The 19590-nt window shown below is 41.3% G+C and overlaps 1 protein-coding gene across 4 annotated transcripts in view; it reads right to left on the bottom strand.

Moving 5' to 3' along the window:
* Positions 1–1368: 1368 nt before the first annotated feature.
* The window catches only part of PDE7B (phosphodiesterase 7B), a 591837-nt gene continuing 573615 nt past the window's right edge, over positions 1369–19590 (bottom strand). For all 4 annotated transcript variants that reach the window (XM_086707937.1, XM_025925598.2, XM_086707938.1 and 1 more), the window contains 5 exons: positions 18524–18615; positions 15794–15938; positions 13752–13848; positions 9020–9100; positions 1369–4969 (listed from right to left, as the gene is read on the bottom strand). In XM_086707937.1, the coding sequence (XP_086564063.1) occupies positions 4740–4969; positions 9020–9100; positions 13752–13848; positions 15794–15938; positions 18524–18615 (645 nt within the window). In that variant the 3' untranslated portion in view covers positions 1369–4739. The remainder of the gene's footprint in view (positions 4970–9019; positions 9101–13751; positions 13849–15793; positions 15939–18523; positions 18616–19590) is intronic.

Here is a 19590-nt window from a genome sequence, read left to right as displayed (position 1 = left end):
AACATAAGAGACTCTCAAATATGGAGAACAAACAGAGGGTTGCTGGAGGGGGTGTGGGAGGGGGGATGGGCTAAATGGGTAAGGGGCATTAAGGAATCTACTGAAATCATTGTTTCACTATATGCTAACTAATCTGGACGTAAATTAAAATAAATAAATAAATAAATAAATAAATAAATAAATAAATAAAGTTGAACTAAAAAAAAATAAAATAAAATGATCAATATGTTGAAGTGGAACATTTTGGGGCAGCCTGCCCTTGGCCCCTACAGTGTCCAAAGATTATCTGTGTTCTGTTATGCTGCGCGTCAGGAGAGCTCTTTGGCTGTGGTTGAATCCCCACAGATGTTCTCGCAGATTCTCTAAGAAGCATTCACTGGCAATCCAGTCTTTGTCACAGTCTAAATGCTCTTGCAGAAATGGAGCCTTTTTTTATCCCAAGTATCTAGTGCAACTTTTGGCACACAGTAGGTACTCGATCCATATCTGCCAAATCAAAATTCAATCGCTCACAAGGGCTTGACTTATTTCACAATGTTTCAGCGAGGTTCCCGGGGTACATTTGAAAATCACGCCTGACATTTACTTGGAAAACCACTGAGGTCTCAATTTTGATTTTTGATTTTATGACATAGACTATCCACAAGTGAAAAAGTGGCTTTATATTCGGACATAGGGAAGCATTAAGGAATTAATGAGATTCTGAATCCAATCTTAAATCAGAGGGACTTGAGAACAGTATGTAGATACAAGGTTGTTTCTGGGAAATAAGGGTGGTTTTTGTTGTTTGTTTTTTTTTTTCCTTTCTCCTCTATTTCCAGATGGGTTTAGGGTACTCAGTCATCCTGCATGAACTGTTCTATTGTTCTTGATGGCTCCCGGTCCTGAAATGCGAGACCATATTTTTCACAAGTAATTATTGAATTAAGTCTGCTATGTCTTTACCTCATTCTCACTCATATATGAGTTTGACAAATGTGAAACAGAAAAAATATCAGGAGTCAGGGGAAGTGTAGAACTGACCGGTGATAGAGAGCCCTCTTTCCCAAACTTGGGATTAACTGCCAAGTGATACTTTCATGGACATGGCTACTTCTGCAGCTCCAAACAGAGTGAGTCACATGGAGACCGTATCTGTACCTGTGTGTCTTTTTCCCCTCGAAAATTTCCCATCTTGAGCAGTGGACCTTTTCTGTTGAATCTGATTGGTTGGCTAGTAATATGCTCCCTGGTGAGAATCAGCATATTTTCATACCTTGATGTTTTTAAGAAATTATCTTTATTTTTAATTATTCATTGAGACATGCCAATGGATACTTAGGTCACATTTTGGGCAAAACTCACAAGGTTTTTTTTTTTTTTTTTCCCCCCCCAAATCTCACATGTGTACACAAAACAACACAAGTTTTCGGGTTTGCTTAAAAGAACAAAGCATTAGAAATACAGTGAGACACAAGCTCATAATCAAATTCACATCAGTGAGCAGATCTGATTTAACATGAGAAGATTACAAAACAAATCTGTGTTTTGTAGGAAGCACTATCTGAAGACAGTGTTGCAGGACACAGTCCAAATGCCTTTGTGGGAAGCCTTAAGCAAGTAGAAACAGAGCAGGATTTTTACTCAGCCTAGAGGGAGTTATGGGTAGGTCAGGGCTTCATGAACAGGATTCCGCCTATTCACGAATGCTGTTAAAGGAGAAGCAGGCTTTGACGATCAGGCCTGGCAGTGATATATATTCTCTCTTTCTTAATTTGATCTTTACTTTACTTACTAAAAATAGCCCTTTGATTCCTTTCTTCTCCTGTAATGACAGAATTAAACTCGGTAAGTCAACTATTGATGGTCCGTGGACCAGAAGAAGAATATAAATTTAAAATCCATGGACGAGCCAACAGCTGTGTCTTAACTAGTAATTGAACTCCTCCTATTGAAAGAGAGCCACTAGTAGGCAAGAAAAAAGTTTTCACATTCTTTTTTTTTTTTTTTTTTTTTGCCAACACATGAGGAACTCAAGAAAACTCCAGATGGTTGAGAGAAGGACAAAAATGCATCTAGTTTATGCATAATGTCTCGTTTTACTTCAAATTTTTATTGTACGAGTAGCTGCTTCATAGACGTAACTGTTGGGTATTTGGTAGTTTTCTCTGTGAGCTCTTCTTCAAGACCTAATAGTGACGTAGACACTTTTGTCCCATAAACCTGGAACTACTGAAAATGCCTCCAATCTTATTTAAGTTACAATATAAATATAATTTACACAAAGTCCATTTCCTAAACCCAAGATAGAGGCCCCGGTAGCTAAATAGTGTCTTCCTTCTTTACTGTATCATCCTCGACAATTGCTTTCCTTCACTTGATCTCCTGAACGTTAAACACAGACCACTCAGAAGCCCTCTCTGCACCATCAAACCAAAGTAAGAGAGATTTGGAAGCAGGAATACATTCAACATTTTCTCTTTTGGGGCCTCACCAAGCTGAGAGCTTCAGAGGATTAAAGCAACAAAGAATCATGTGTCAGTTCATAGTTATTATGGAAAGAAAAAAAAAGTTGGTGTTAAGATTTCCCAACTTCTCTCTTACCCATATCAACAATTTCAACTTATCACCCACCCATTTCATGAGGTTTTCACACTTTCTTTAGTACCATCTGACAATCTCTCCTACTTTAATGAAAATATAACCAACTCTCCAAAATTTCCCTTAAACCTTAACTCTGCACACTTCAGTCTCTCTACAGAAACGTATTACAAACCAGTCAAGTTTCTAACATTTCATGGGTATGTTAGGAGGAAAAAAACCCCCCACAACAGTTGCACGTAGGAAACGAGAGAGCTGTCATTTTGTAGTTTGCCAAACAGCTTGATAGTGGCAGAAGTGATCATAATGCTGTTCTCCCACTTCAACATGATTTAAGGTAAGAAGAAACGGACATGCCAATTTTCATCTAACGTTAGTTATGCTCGAACTTCTAAGGAAAAGGCTGAATGCACAGAGTTTAGCCACTAGAGGAGGATGCTGTAGCAAACTGGTTTTCTGACCAAGTGTCTGGAGAAAAAATGCCAACAAAATGCCAAGGTGACTCCGTTCGCTAGAACTGCAATTAACCACAATGACCTGCCGGAAGGAGAAATTCGGTCAGAAAACCGAAATCGTTTTCTTTACTCAGATAATGTTAACTTCAGCTAAACAGTTAGGTAGTTGCTCACATGAAATTAAGGAAAAAGAAAAATCCAGTTACTATTAACACCAAAGAAATGCACGCCAACCATAAACCAAAGGTGCTTTGGTACTGTAGCCATGACAGAGAAGAGTGTGGTGGGAGAGCAGGAAGTTCCCTGATGACTAGGTGACAGGGTCATAGAAGGTTTGCGAGACCTGCCATGTCTCCTGCAAGGTTGACACACCGCCACGGTCCAAGACAAGAGTCACACAAACGCAAGCTAATCAGCTGGCTTGTTAGAACAGAGTGTGCAACATCGCTGTGTTGAAAAGTGACTTCAGGCTTGTTGAAACGTCTCATTAATCTGAGGAAACGGTGCCTGGTGCCATAGATTAAACACTATGGTCTCAAGCGGAATGCATGTGAAGTTTCCAAAATATTTCCTCAAAGACTTTATTCAGTTTTGGTTTGTGACCTTAGCCGGAAAGCAGAAAGATGGACATGGGAAGGCAGTTCGGAGGGATATCTGTGAGGATTTATGTTGGGCAGCTTTCAGAAGATGAAAGACATTTAAAGTTAAGGCCTTTATCTGCAAACAATCGTATATTAATAAACTCTATATCCTATTTACACACGCATTCTCTTGTATTAAAACTAACAGTATTCTGTTCACAGTGCCATTGTTTATACAGGTAGCAATCCCATAATACTCATGTATTTTGGCATGGGAATCAGTAGCGCTTGGTATTTACAGAAAATGTACATGTGTGCATATAAACATGTCACTGAATCTGAGTTATTGATAAAAGACAGATTGGCTAATGGTGCAAAGGAATGAACTGTAAGCACCTTCCCCTCGGAAGGGATGGGAAACGTGGTTTCTTACATTGAGGAGATGCCGAATCTCTGACCCAAAGTGGCATAAAGTCAGTAACAAAAAACTATGAACCCCCTGTTCAAGTTTGGGTACACTGAGTAATCTTTTAGTCCAAAGTTTTAGATCCATTGTCTAGTGCATCAAATAGAAAAGTTAAAAAGATTTATTATTATTTTTATCATAAGAATTATTATTAAAATAGAAGGTACTTTCTCTCACGCTCTGGTTTGTGCGCTCGCACTCAAGACCCATCTCCTTGGAGCTCCAAAGATGCTGGTGTTTTTGTCATGCAGATCAGCAGTCAGATGGCTAACACTAAAATGCTCTGGCCTTAGCGACGGTCACCTGTCACAGTGGGACCCAGGGCCCGAGGGGAACATGGCAGAAGCACCTCTTTCTGACTCCCCAGTCTTCTCCTGGAGGGGCAGGCCTGCCCCTCATCAGCTCCCACATTCCTAAATGGAGTTGCTTTATTTCGGCAGCTAGTGCTGAGATGACGGATGGCTTCTGTACACTCGAAAAGAGGAGAGGAGGCAGGAAAATAGAGGAGGGTAGCATTCCAAAGAGCCCCAGGACGGCAGCCATGAGGTGGCTGGGCTTATTGGCAGGAACCCCCTCAGAGCTTTCACCCTGTCAGGAGGCCTCTGCTCAAGGAGGTTCTCCTTCTCCGTGTGCAGAGCAGGGGCAGGCTGGCTGGGACTACGGGGTGTTGCCTTTGGTCACAGTCTGCTCCTCATTCTCGGTCCCTTGGCCTGCATGGTCGGGGCTGCCCCCGCCACCACTGCTGCTTCTGTGCTGCGTGGGCAACAGACTCTTCCACTGGGCTTTGTTGTGTGAGAGGTGGCTTAGCATGTTCTCCGACAGGGTGCTGTTTCCAGTGAAACGGGCCCATTCCCGGAAAAGCGGCTCCACGATGTAGGTCATGAAACCTAGAACAGGCGAGGCCAAGCTCAGCTCCATAAAGGCGGTAAAACCCACGTCTTCTCCCTCCCAGACCCAATCGGGACCCCACTCTGTGACCCAGAGAAGTGAAGGCAAAAAAAGATGAGATGGCCCCTATCCTCAGTTTAGGAGCACCAGATATGTCACCTTGGGCTCGTTTCTTAACCTCTCGGGCCTCAGTTTCCTCATTTGTAAAAAGGAGCTAGGAAGAGTGCCAAACCCACAGGGCTGTTATGACAATGAAATAACAACACAGGTGAGAGGCTTAGAAAGTTCCTGGTGCACAGTAAATCCTCAATAAATATTGGCTATTATTATTTGCTGAGGGAGAAAGACATATAAGGAGAAAGGTAGGAACAAGTCTGTGTTGGAGCTAAGGAGGGAGGGTGGGGGAGGGGAGGAAAGGGCAAATGATACCACATCATTGATTTAGACCATCTGAAGAATTCATATGTTTACCCTGTAGGATATTTTTTCAAGAGTATTGATTTATAGTTTTGTCTTACTATCAATTATGTTAACCACTAAATGTAGGTAAATAGAAGTTCATTCATCTTCAATATGCACATAAAATCCCTACTTCAATGACCAGATAAAATTGGTTGATATTAGATATCTCTATTCTCTTAATTAGTTTAGACTTGTTGCTTTCTAATCATGTTTCAATGTTAGTGTGCTTTCCATATTAAACATGATTTATTAAAGCAGAGAAGGACTTTCAGTCTAGGCTGGAGTTATTGGAATCATCACAAACTTGGACATATTTAGGTCTTATTGTATGTTCTTGAAATATAGGTGTGGGGAGAAAAGGCAAGTACTTTTCAGCATAACAAACTTTCCAACAACTGACCCCGAATGTTTACAAGGGCATAAATTATAAAGGCTTGACTTGATCTTTTTTATTGAACAAACAGCAGATACTTGGCCTTTGAGGATGCTATAGAGACGGAAAAAGGATGCAGAAATGCAAAATATTATTTTACACTTCTGCATTATCTCATCTTAAATATGATTTAAATATTATGAGATCATTTTAGATAATCCAAGTTTAAGCTAGTGACTTCTGTAGTTTGATATGGTATATAGGGAGTCAGCAAGCAAGGACTTCCTTCTTAAATTTTCTTGTTTCTTATTCCTGAATTTTCTTCATTTTCTTCACAACCTCTACTTTTTTTTTTTTTTAACGTTTATTTATTTTTGAGACAGAGAGAGACAGAGCATGAACGGGGGAGGGGCAGAGAGAGAGGGAGACACAGAATAGGAAGCAGGCTCCAGGCTCTGAGCCATCAGCCCAGAGCCCGACGCGGGGCTCGAACTCACGGACCGTGAGATCGTGATCTGAGCTGAAGTCGGATGCTTAACCGACTGAGCCACCCAGGCGCCCCAACAACCTCTATATTTAATTTCTAATATCTTCCACCTTAAGAGAGATTAGATATTAAAGATAGTTCACAATATTATGCTATTCTAAAGTTTAAAGTGTAAATATTTATAAAATTTACCTTAATATAAAAAAGCTACAAATCTAACATTTAAAAATCTGGTACTTCAAAATCAACTCATTTTCTTCCTGAAGTTACTTTGAAATTATACCTCTGGATTTCTACTTGTCCAATATAAAGACCTTTCCTAGTAGATAGGAAAGCCATTTTGAAGCCTGAATAGGCACCAGGGGGCAGTTTTCCAAATGAAAGATGGCTTCTGCACGATTAGATTTGGGAACCTGTTCTACCCGTTCCCAGCGCATTGTGCTAACCTTTCTCTTCTATGCAAGTGATGGGCTGACTTTGCCTGGATTTTGTCCTCCTGGTGGGTTGGAATTGGGGGAAGCTAGAAATGATGGCCTCAGAGTAAATAGGGATTGAAGGCAAGCCTCTTTCTCTTCCTCCTTCTATAGATTTCACCAATTAGAGATTCATATGATTTAATATCTTCTTTTTAAAACGCAGAATTTGATGGAGAGAGGGAAAGAGATTTTTAACCCCACTTCCTCTTGGGTTAATATGAATTACTTAAACAGAAAATCAGATCTAAACCTGAGATGGCACTCAGGAGATTCTCAGTGTGGAGGGGACAGTTTCAGTCCCAGGGAGAATCAGGACAGAGGAAAGAGCTGCATTACTTAGGACCTGCTGGCAAATCCTTGGGGGGGGGGGGGGTGCTGAAGCCTAGAGCTCCCATTAGGCTCTGTCTATCTATTTGGATTTTTCCAGTTTAGCCTCGTCTATCCCTTCACACCACACCTCCCAACACTGACCCTACAGAGCTGGGAGGTGTGGAACGGAGACAGAGAAAGATTTACGCAGGAAGGGTTGTTTTATAATTACCTTCTCTTTCTCTTTATTATTGGTGTGCTAATGTAGCATCCAGGAGATTTTCCTATTCAGCCAATCCCCACCCCATTTTAAAAACAGGTATCTATGGTAACCACATTTTCTTGTGCTGAAAACCAGGACATAGGATCTGACAAAATAAGTGTGTTCTCATGACAACAACAGGGTAGAGTCTCTAAAATCAGGTCTGTCTTGCAAATCCAGGTTGTGTGCTTAACAATGTGAACGCTTTTCACAAAATGTCTTTAACAGGAGCCTGGCAAATTTCTTTCTAGCCAGAGCTTAACAAACGAGGCTGTGGGGTTAGGATTTTGGACAGGGTCTGCTCCTTTCAGATCACATCTGCAAAACCTCCATAATTAAAGCAACCGGAGGAGACTATCTGATCCAAGGGGACCAAGGCTGCATTTCTGTTGATGCTGATCCCCTCCCCCACTGCCCCAGCAACTCTGTAGCTATGTTATCACCCTGGATTCTTCCTGGGTTTTGTTTTTTATAATGTTCCCACCCTTTCCTTTTTTGGGTGGAAGAATCAATTTAATTGTAAAAACACCATGACAATACTAAGGGAAATTTGGACAAAAAAATGGCTCACCAATAATCCCAAAATTTCAACATATCTATTTTAATATTTGCATATGTCATTCAAATCTTTGTAACCAGATTAATTCGGTTTCTATTTCCTGAAGATGACTTTATGACTCTGTCGTGGATTAGATTTGACTCTTAGTGATTATAGGCATATCATTACTTGACTAACTTGCTCTGGCTTTCTTAATTTTCAGCTTGTTTTTTCTGATGCCCCATTCCCTTCCAAGTAGAGGCTTTAAGCCTCAAGCCTTGCAGAGGTCTGCAGCACTGTGAATACATTAAGTTCTCTGAGGTCTGTGGGAACTGGCGAAAAACAAGGACTCGTGCATGTGAGGGCTGTAGTTTATGGGTAAAATTTAAAGTGCTGAGTTTGGTTTTAAATGGAAGGAACTTCCAGGAAAAGATCTGCTTTGAAGGTAGGTGGAATTGGTGGAGAGCTTTAAGAGCTGATAGAAATTCTTACTGGATCAAAAATATTTCCTATGTGCCTAAAATTTCCACAGTTTGACTTGTGTAATGATCTGATGCATAACTTACAGTAATGATTATTTTAGATGCATTAGCATCACAATTTAACAGTTTACTGCAATAGACACTTGAGAATAAGACTGAAAATACGTTTTGGAAGTGGGGAGTCAAGAAGCATGGGACCCGGGGCCACAAGGGATGGCGTAGCTCACAGAGCATGGGCTCTTGGGATTGCAAAGGGGGTGAAGGGTAGTGAGCCAGACTGGAAGGGTCCTAAAGGTTGATCCTGCCGACTTTCTACTCTTCAAGTCCCAGAGAGAGTGTGAACTAACCTGCTCTTCAGCAGCCAATAGATGATGCTTATTAGTTTCCTTCTACGCTATTTGGTTTTGATTTGAGTTTGAACTACAAAGTTAATACAGGCTAGTTAAGAGTCTATAACAAGGCCGTTACCCTATTTTTCACAATTTTTCCATTGGTAATTACCTAGTAGATTAGTCATGATTAGAGTGTTTATTTGGATTCGGCTCTTCATTAAACCTCCACTTTGGATCTTTCAAAAGCTGTGGGTAGATCTTCTTTTCTTTGTGACTTGGCAGAGAGGCCAAAAGTATTTGTTTAAAATTAAAACTGAATTCAACTCACCAATTTGTATACTAGGAATTGAATCTTTCTGTTGATTACATAGTGGACTGATTTCCAGTTCAAATTTCTGTTCAAGGTCACCTAAGAAGAAAGAAGAAATATTGGTAATCTAGAATTTGTAAAAAAAATGAGTTGCTACTTTTAACCCTCTAGTTCAAAGAAGTTATTCTGAGAATTCCCATTCACTGCTTTGTTCTCATCAGGAACTGCCCCCCCCCCCCCCCCCCCCCCGCCCCCACTTGCCCTGCCTTGCTCTCGTAGTTTCCATGAAAAGTTAAAATATCAGAGCGTCAATGACCATTCACAGTAGGTTCCTTGTAAACAGGTACGCTCTGGGACTGGAATAAACTTTGACCAAGATATACAAAAACAAGGATACAAGTAATGAGCAATTTCCTACATGAAATGGAAGTTCTGGCTTTAAGTAACACGTTAAGATTTTATGCTGCCCCTGCCTTTCACTCTGCCTGACCCTAGTCTGATTTCCTCTGAACAACCAGGAATAGTAAGTAGGTAGGAGACAGAGAAGAGGGACTAGAAAATCTCATTTGAGGAACATCCTGGTCTGTAGCTACAAAGTTAATCAGAAATAAAGATTTTTTTTTAAAATTTAAATTCATGTTAGTTAAAATATAGGGTAGTGTTGGTTTCAAGAGTCGATTTTATTTTTAGTTATTTAAAAAAAAAATTTTAATGTTTATTTTTGAGAGAGAGACAGAGAGAGACAGAGTTGAGCGGGGGAGAAGCAGAGAGAGTGGGAGACAGAATCTGAAGTAGGCTCCAGGATCTGAGGTGTCAGCAGAGAGTCTGATGTGACTCGAACTCATGAAATGTGAGATCATGACCTGAACTGAAGTCCAACGCTTAACTTACTGAGCCACCCAGGTACCCCAGGAGTAGATTTTAGTTATTCATCACTTACATACAACACCAGTGCTCATCCCAACAAGTGCCCTCCTTAATGCCCATCACCCATTCAGCCCATGCCCTCTTCCGCCTCCCCTCCAGCAACCCTCAGTTTGTTCTCTATATTTAAGAGTCTCTTATGGTTTGTCTCCCTCTCTGCTTTTATCTTATCTTGTTTTTCCTTTCCTTCCCCTATGTTCCTCTGTTTCATTTCTTAAAAGTTTCTTATCTTTTATTCTGATTTAGTTTCACCTGATGGAACTAAGCTTTAAAAAAGTATAAAAATCAGACAAATATTTCTTTTTAATGCCTTTGTCAGCTAGAAGACCAAAGAAGAAATGTACCATGTAGAGCTTTATCAGAATACCTTATCAGTCCTGCAGGGGATGAAAAATTATGGGTAATTTTTGCATTGGGAAAACAGTCTGGTTAATCAGTAGAGAAGCTAGTCCTCAGAAACATTAGCTGAGTTCACAGCTGTGAATGTACACCTCTAAACCACAGGCAATATAAATGTAACATTTATATCATGTGTACTATGTGCCAGGCACTATGCTAAGCATTTTACATATGTTAATTAATTTAATCCTCATTACAACTTCATTATAATACCCACTTTACAGGTGAGGAAATGGAGATGAAAGGAAGTATTTTCACTCAAGTCATATTGCTAGTAAAAGGGGGATTTCAACCTACGAAGTCTGCACCCAATGTGTCTGCACTTAACCGTTGAGCTAGAACTTAAAAGATGCCACACATTTGTCACTTGTTCTAAGATTGTAGCCATGCCTCCCATGGTCCCCTGAGGCCTGGTTATTCTCAAGACTGATGTGAGGAAATCACATGGCTTAACCTGAGGAATTCAGGGAAGTGAGATGATAATAGTCTTTTGAGGACAGAGCAGGATGCCATTTAATATTAAAATGGGTTCTACTCCTTTCCTCCATAATTCTGTTAATTATGATTTTTCAGTCAAGCTTGACATTTTAGAGGAATCTTCTTTGATTTCTCCCTTCCATTCTCTCTCCACATTGAGGCGTCAAATCCTGTTTATTCCTTTCTTGGAGTATCTTTTTTCCCTACTTATACTCTGCCTGACTCCAGTCTGACTTATCAATAACTCATTTTTGGCCCCTGGTGTACAGGGGCCTCCACAAATCCTCACATTCTCATTTTCTGTGGATCCAAGTTGTTCTGTGAAGCAGGTCCCCTTTTCAGTGCCTTTGTCCATTTCCACCCCTCCTTATGTAGACCAGCAGTGCCCAAAAGGACTTTCTATAATGACAGAAATGTTCTCTGCACTGCCCACTACAGTAACTTTTTTGCAATTTGATCAATAAAACTAAGAACTAAAATTTGAATTTAATTGTTTAATTAATTTAAATTTTTCTAATCACAAGTGCTTCATGAGTACCCTGTTGGAAAATACAGGACCCTACGCATCCTTCAGTACCCAGTTCAGATACCGCCTTCCTGAGAACCAGATCTTCTCCCGTGACCTCCACCATTAGAGATCACCCAATTAGATCATTTATTCATTAACTTATTCAACATGTACTTATAAAGCACTGTGTATTTTAGATTCTTTGTTCATCAATGTAGAGAATACAAAGGGGAAATTGCATAACTTCGCTCTTTAAGGACATTTACTTCCTAGTTTTTCGAGGTTATTAAACATTAACTATAATTCTTGTGTCCTTCGTGACTGCCTCAATGGGGCTTTGTAGAGAGGGAAAGTAACAGTTTTGCTAAGGTTTACACAAGGCTGGAAGCAGATATTCAATACAAACTTCTGGGAATCTTGGTGGATTGAGACGATATCAATTCATAGCTACAAAAGGACAGAGATTCCACTTCCTTGAAACATTGAGAGGAGGGGGTGGAATGATGTATAGAATCCTAATCTCTGCTCTCAGAATTTAATGCTGTTTTCCTAATTCATGGGATTTCATCTTCTTTTCTGCTATCTCCTCAACCTTGATTTTAAAGGTTTTCCTTTGCTCAACATCAAGAACCATTAAAGATACTTTGGCCAAGACTATGAGCAATCTGTGGAAACCCAAATCCTAAACTGAGAGCCAGAATCAGATTAATCAAAATGGTGTGAATCATGCTTATAGGATTACAAAAATTAATTCAGTATGGAGGATAGGCAGTTTGGATGACCAGAGAGTCTGGTCTTTCTCTTTCTAAACAGACAGAACTTCTGCTCAACCATAATGCTATTAAATAAGAAGGACCCGACATACCCTCTCTGTATTCCTTTCTCTGCCTGACATGCCAGAGCAAAGTGCATGGTAGCTCACCTTTCGTGGTTAGAGTTACAAATGTTCTAGGTTGTTCCATCTTACAATGCTGCACGTGCATATATTATTAGACAACACCTGGTTTTGGTGAGATCTTATGGATTACCTTCCTTTGATCCACGTAGTTAGTAACTTCACCACGTAGTTAGTAACTTCAATACACCCATTCCATAGGCCTTCTTTTTGGCACAAGTGACATGGCCTGTTTCTCAAGTTGCTTATAATCCAAATAGGATGCAAAATAAGCAAATGAAAGGGTTAAACTGCCACAGTGCCAACTGCATGGCTGAGTCAAAACCAAAGGGACACAGTAGAATCTCTTTCCTGTCCCATTGTTTGATTTCCAAACATGAAGATCTTAGCCCTTCTCTCATGTTGCCATTTCAGTATTTTCTATATCATAAAGAAAATACTTATCTAATCTAAACCTCCTGCTCCAATTTCATCATATTTCCTTTGTTTTCTCTCAGAGGAGATTTTATATCATAGGCAACTAGAACTGATCTTTTGACTTCTAACCACTCACACTCAATTGAAATGAAATTACACAGGGTTGTGGGCACTTCACGAGCGCTTTTTCTCTGAGTGAAAGAGACAGTGGCCAGAGCCTTCTGGCCCCATATGAACCCAATCCCTTTTGCTTTGTCTTGTGTCTTTGGGACCATCTCAATATCACTGACACATCTTTTGATGGAAGCTTCTCCAAAAGGCTCACCGTTGCTACTTGACCTCCCCACGGAGCTAGTATGTGGGACACTTCAGGCTTCATTTGTTCTCAGCCTCTCAAACCCGATCCTGTCACTAACATCAGGGCACTGCTGTACCTGAACAAACATCCTGAGCACTAAAACCAGGTCTGAAGAAATAAGGCTGGGTTTAAAGGCCGATATCCCTCCCACCCAGTGTCAAGATCCTGTTGGCTAATTCATTGCCTTATTTCTGAATGAGGTTAATGTCTTAAAACTTATACTCTAACTCGGGGCCATTTCTCTTCTCGCTGAATATGTTTGAGAGGATGAGTTCAATTCTTGGTCAGCTGTGCTCTGTTTCATTAACTTTATTTAAGAAAGACAGGGGAAGGACTAGAGACAGAGTCTGAGTCCCGTCAGAGTGGAAAACATTGACCCCAAATGGCATTTAGCCTTTAGGCTGTGCTAAACTCATTAAAATGAAGGTCAGAGTAAAAATCAAGCTGTCCCTTACATTCTTATATCCACAGAGGAAAGTCATTAAAAAATTACACACATACACACACACGCACATTTATCTCCCACTTTTGCTCATTTTTATCGCCTCTCTTTACTACCTGTTTGCACATAGTAAGACATTTGTTATTTATTTTTAAGTTATTTCCAAAAAAGGTCTGGATGGTTTGCAAGAGAGTGGAAGAGAAAGGTTACGATAATAAGAGTTGATGAAAGAACAAATGTCATGATAGATTAGCCATTTCCTGTTTTATTAGGATGAATGCCTAAAAGGAAGAGGGGCACTGAAAACTCAGCTGTCAGATCAGTACTAACCTTGCCTGTAGAATTCTTCACAGACCCTTTCACTCCATTGCTTGCTCATCTCCCAAATTCTACAAGGATTGCAAATGTCAGCACACTTCAAGGCGATCTGAGAAATGACAGGGCAGGGAGAGATGGTCAGAGGATGATCCTTCAGCAGCAAATGTATCCGAAGCCCAAGGGGCTGTCCGACCCGCCAGTGTGCCTCAGGTACCAAGCCCGTGTTTACAGAGTGCCTCTTCAGGAAACAGCACTTACTCACCGCTGCACAAAACCTTCATTCAGAATTCCCACTTTATAGCTATGAGAAGGAGAGAAGAGCCACCGTCCAAGGACACGGAGCTTCCTGGAGGAGGCTTGGGGTGAGTAGGCCAAGGAAAGCCATGGCCTGGCTCCTTCTACTGCCCCACCCTTCATGGGCAAGGAAGCTGCAGGGGCCCGGTCAGGCTCAAGTGAGATCATTTGGGCCTCATTCTCACAGTGGCCACATTGACAGACTCCATGTATCGCTTCAATTTATTTGCCCTCCTGTGCCCGTGTCTGTGAGTAAGCAAGCTCATACTGCAGTCCAGGGAGCTAAGTCCTATCAAACCTTGGAGTGTGTTGTTTGCAAAGCTAACTCAAAGCTTACCGCACCCCGGTCTGGATCGGGGAGGCCAGCTTTTGTCAATAATGCTGACCCTAAGAGGGTTACCATGAATTCCCAGAAAAGTAGATTCTCACCCTTCCTCACCAACCACCGAGATGGGCTCCTGGTAGCGTGCCCTGCCCACCAGCAGTGCCTATTTGTTTTGATCTAGTTCCTTGGCATCACAGAATCACTGGCATCTGGGAAAGCCCCAATCATATTAACTTACAAATTTGATTGTTCCTTTATTTCCCGGTTAATGGGGAAGCCAGTAACCACTGGAGTAGGAAAGGGGTAGAAGCGTCCTCCAGGTTCTGCCCTTTGGGAATTCATTTACAATTCATTTGCGTCAGCAAGCTTTCCCTTTGAAATGCAAATGTTCAGGCCAAATCTTTCAGCAACTCCCAACTTGGCTGGAGTCAGGAAAACCAGATACCTGGTTGATCCTTGTGACACTCAGGGACTAGAAAGACTAGTTTGGAAAAAAAGAAGGAGGGAGACGTAGTTCTACAGCTGGGAGGGAGGTATTTCCTGGGAGGGATGGGGCACTTTGGACAGCTGCAGGGGGCATCATGAAAGCATGGGACAAGAAAACACTATTCTGTTCAGTCTGCAAGGTGCGGTTCAGTTTCCCTGGTCAAAGTTGGTCTATGTACGTGAATCCAGGGTCCTTCCATCCAGTCTTTTGTGCCAAGAGGAAAGAAGGAAGCCGAGAGAAAATGGAAGATCAAGAAAATGGCTGTGGTTTGGACACCAGGTCAGACTTCCAGTTCTGAGGTCCGTTTGTCCTCTTCTTCTCCTGCCACAAATGGCTTCTTGCCGTGGAAAGAAGCCGAAAGCACTGGGCCTGATACGATTCGGTTCATTCAATTAACCTTAACATAGTTTATTTATTGGTGTCTAAAAATGGCAAGACTAGGTAAACATGTTTGTGAGAATATGAGTTTAGCTAGTAACAGGAAGTAAAGCAGGGTTTGATTAAATAGGTTTTATATGAAGGAACAGCTACTCGTTTTTCAGTTTTTGTTTGTACCATAGTTAACATAATATATCTTTGTGTTACAGAAACAGTATTTCTGAATCTCGCAGGTATGACCGTGGTCAATTTTACATCAAGCCACAAAATGTTGTAGATTCTTACTACATACAATTCCCCAGCAGGGCTACTTTGTGGGGCACCAGTTACCAGATAAGGAAAAGTTGAGATATTATCAACTTACTGACATGAAACCCAGATTTTGCTTGCTTGGAAACCGCTTAAAAATTTCACGTGTCTCGGAGCTTTCAATAAAGTAGGTCACCGCTCTAACTTCTACCCTGGGGGATACTCCATCTCACATGTGCTAAAATTATCGATCATGTCCCCAAGTGCTTTTACTCAGCAAGGATAAGGGCCTTTATTGTTGTTGTTGTTGTTGTTGTTTACCTGAAGCATAAAGTGCCTGTCGTGTACATCCTCCAGTCTTAAATCTTCATTGTGGAGGTGAGCTTTCAATCTGGTCAAAAATTCATTCTGCCTATTGATGTCTGTTGCCAAGATCAAGGAGCCCAGCTGCTGTTCAATATCCTGTCTGCATCCACAAGAGGGAAAGAGAAAACACACACACGAAGCAAATACTTTTGAGGTAGGTGATTGATTCTGTCACCATCAGGTGGTTTAGAATCTCATTTCTGCCTTTGATTCTGTTTGTTACTCAGAGTCCAGTCCCTCCGAGCCCAAGGGCCAGTCTGTCCTCCACCGCCACTTCTGTCTTTGGTCAGGAGCTATGCTAGTAACTGTAGAGAGTGATTGAAATCGCGAGTGAACAAAGTTGTGGTAGTTTACACGTTGCCATGGTAACTGTGCGTCTAAAAACTGAATGCATGCCTTAAGTAGGACACAAAAAGACTGACAGAATCACAGAAGTTTAGGTTGTGCTTTTAAAGAGCTGAAGCCAGCTCAAACATTCAGATTTGCATGGAGAGGGAAAGGGCATGATAATTAGTAATAATAAGGAAGACAATAATAATGGCTGATACTACATGGTATGGAAAGATCCATCAATTGAACAAAACAGACTGGAGAAAGTTACTGGAACTTCAGAAAGAATAATAGGTAGTTAAGACACTTAAAAACCAACGGGCAAGCAATATGTTAGTCGACAAATGGTATGTAAGGGAAATGAGACATTTTGGAAACATAAGCGAGTTAAAACTTTACCTCACACATAGAAAGTAATCAATGGAAGACAAGATCCATAGCAATTTTAAAAATTAATCTTTAAAAATTAAGTATATTTAGGTTTGTATATAACACCTTCTGCATATAGCAGTTTATATTAAGTTGATGTCGCTTAAGTTTGAACCCGTTCTTTACTCCTCTGCCCCCCCCCACTCCCGCCAATGTTTTGGGCATATGGGTCATACTTTACATCCTTTTACTTTGTAGAGTGCATTGAGCACACAGAGTTTAATGAATAGGTAGAAAGTAAATGTCTGTAATCACCAGCCAGGTTGAGACCATGAACAAACAGGCAACTGCATGTAAGCACTGGCCACTGTACTTCCCACCACATCCCTTTTCAGACTCTTGCATCACAATTATTCTTCCTACAAAAGTGATTTATAACACTGCATCCCATAAATCCCCCCAAAAAATATGGTATTTTATTTGCAATCCATAGGGATGCGTAGGAGGATCTCAGGAAATGAGTATAACTGAGCAACCAGCAGGATTAGTGTTGGGTATTACAGAAACAAGTCTGGTCCTGCGTTCTTCCTCCTTTTCTCCTTCAGTTTTGTTCTTCCTTGTCCGCCCTCTCTCTTTCTTTCCCTTCTCTTCTTTCTTTAGCTGCCCCTGACACTTACCTCCTCCTCCTTTCTTCTCTTTCTTACTTGATTTCTTACTCAAGTTTTCAGTTCTTATTTTATTTTATTTTTGAGAGACAGAGAGAGGAAGAGTGAGACAGAGAGAGTGAGCACAAGCAAGGGAGGGGCAGAGGGAAGGAGAGACAGAACCCCAAGTCTGATGCAGGGCTCCAACTCAGGGACTGTGAGAGCATCACCTGAGCTGAGATAAAGAGTTGGATGCTCAACTGACTGCACCTCCCAGGCACCCCAAGTTTTTAGTTCTTTTGCATTTAATTCTTTTGATCTTTGCAAGGAATATAGCAAAAAACACGGGATTCTATTCCGTGCATGAAGATTGGTTTTATTTCATCCCAGGAGGGAAAAAGCTATCAGAACTGAAGTTCTTCCTGCAAATTCCACATTCCTCTGGGTGCTAGGGAACAGCACCAGATAGTATCACAGGGCCGGGAATAAGCACGAGCCAGAGCATACTTGGACGCAACTTGCATATAGACGCAACTTGGCACTTGACTTTAACTTATGCACCCTTCGCAATTCTTCAGAAAGAAGGGTGCAGGGATCTATCTACTCTTTTGACTCTCTTGGGCCCTTGTGCATTTAATTTAACAGATCAGAATTAGTGGTGACCTTGGAAGATGTTACAGCAGCTAATTAGGGACCATGTGGAAAATGAGGCAATGGCTTTGGATTTAGTAGGGCTTGGCCTAAATACCTGGGCTAACAAACAGTGGACCAGGAAACTAGTATTTCCCCTTCTGTTTAAAATGCAACAGACATAGGTAAATTAATGGCCAAAACAATGGCTGCGGCCAATTCAGTTACTTAACAAAAGACATTTCAGGACAGAATTTCTGACTTCTATTTTTGCTAAGATTGGCAATTACAAAACAAACTTGATTGAACTAGTGTTAAATCTAGCTTGAGCTCTCCTGTGTTCCTGCTTGATAAATATTTATTATTTGGATCTTTATAGGAGGACAATTTTGCTAACATAACAGACAGGGAGGGATTTGACAAAGTGGAGCATTGATGCTGAAGAGTGTGAAAGCTGAGAGCTTTTTTTATTATCCTTTTTCCTGATGTCAGGTCATAGACTATCCAAGGCCCGTTCAAAGCTCAGGGAGAGATGTGGATTCTGGGCTGCTGTAACTGACACTGAGTCTCCTCTGATCGACAACCAAGCGCAGGCAGGAAGCACAGCCGGCTGGCTCCCTGCCATCAGCCCTGGGGTCTCAAGCATGCCCTAGAGAAAGCAGCTTATCTCCAACGTGTGGACATCAGTATGTTTCATCTCTACGCCACTTACGTCATTTCCTTTGGCAAGTGAGCAAGAAGCCTTGATTCTCGAAGCATGCCTATTGTAGATCGCCAGTGGTGATTCTCCAGCACAGACATATTCTAGAAAGAAAGAAAATTAAAGCTATAAATGAGAGAGAAGTCAGATTCTGATCTTTCACACTGAACAGTTTCACCGAGTGTTTTCATTTCAGCCAGTTGATACTTGCTGACAGAGAGGCAGACGAGAAAAGAAACATGAAAGAAAACCACCACAAGGCCTATCATGATGGTGGGATAGCGGCAGGGCTGACCCTTGTGACTCTCCGTTGGAGGACTGAATGAGAGTCTATTTCTGGTGTCATTCTCTCTTGCCAATGCCCCCATTTTGGGTAGCTCAGTCAGGCAGCACTCAATGTAGAAGAAAAAAAGCGAAGCAGGTAAAAATAGGTAGTAATGGAGCCCACGTGGCTATATATATAACAATCCAAGATTATACTACTCAGCTAAACAGAGGCAGGTCCCACAACCTCTACTCTGATCTGCACTGACCATCGTTTCTTTCTTTTTTAAAAATTATTTATTTATTTTGAGAGAGAGAGGGGAGGAAGGGCAGAGAGAGAGAGAGAGAGAGAGAGAGAACCCAAGGCAAGCTCCGTGCTGTCAGCACAGAGCCTGATGTGGGGCTCGAACTCACGAAGCATGAGATTGTGACCTGAGCTGAAATCAAGAGTCAGACATGTAACCGACTGAGCCACCCAGGTGCCCCCTGACCATTGTTTCTTAATACTGATAAGAACCTTCTGTGTCTGAACCACCTCGGAAGCTGGTGACATACTCAGATTTCTGAGGCCTGGTCAATTCAGTTTTGATTTGGTAGGTTTGTGGTAAGTAATTTGTATGTTAACTCAAGTTTGAAAACCACTGCCATGGAAGCAGTACTATCAATAATCTTCGTGACCAGTATATTGGCCTGTAGCCCATTAGGTCTGAGTTTGAATCCACAATTACTTCCTTCTTCAATTATCTTGATATTTCTTCCCTTGTGGGAACCTCTACTATGTTCCATCTCTCTTCTGACTTTATTGTTATCTTACA

Source organism: Puma concolor, chromosome B2 (genome assembly GCF_028749965.1).
Source record: "Puma concolor isolate L17-30 chromosome B2, mPumCon1.1.hap2, whole genome shotgun sequence".
NCBI classification, from domain to species: domain Eukaryota; kingdom Metazoa; phylum Chordata; class Mammalia; order Carnivora; family Felidae; genus Puma; species Puma concolor.
The sequence above is the reverse complement of the archived record's forward strand: the minus strand, read 5'-3'. Positions and strand labels throughout refer to the sequence as shown.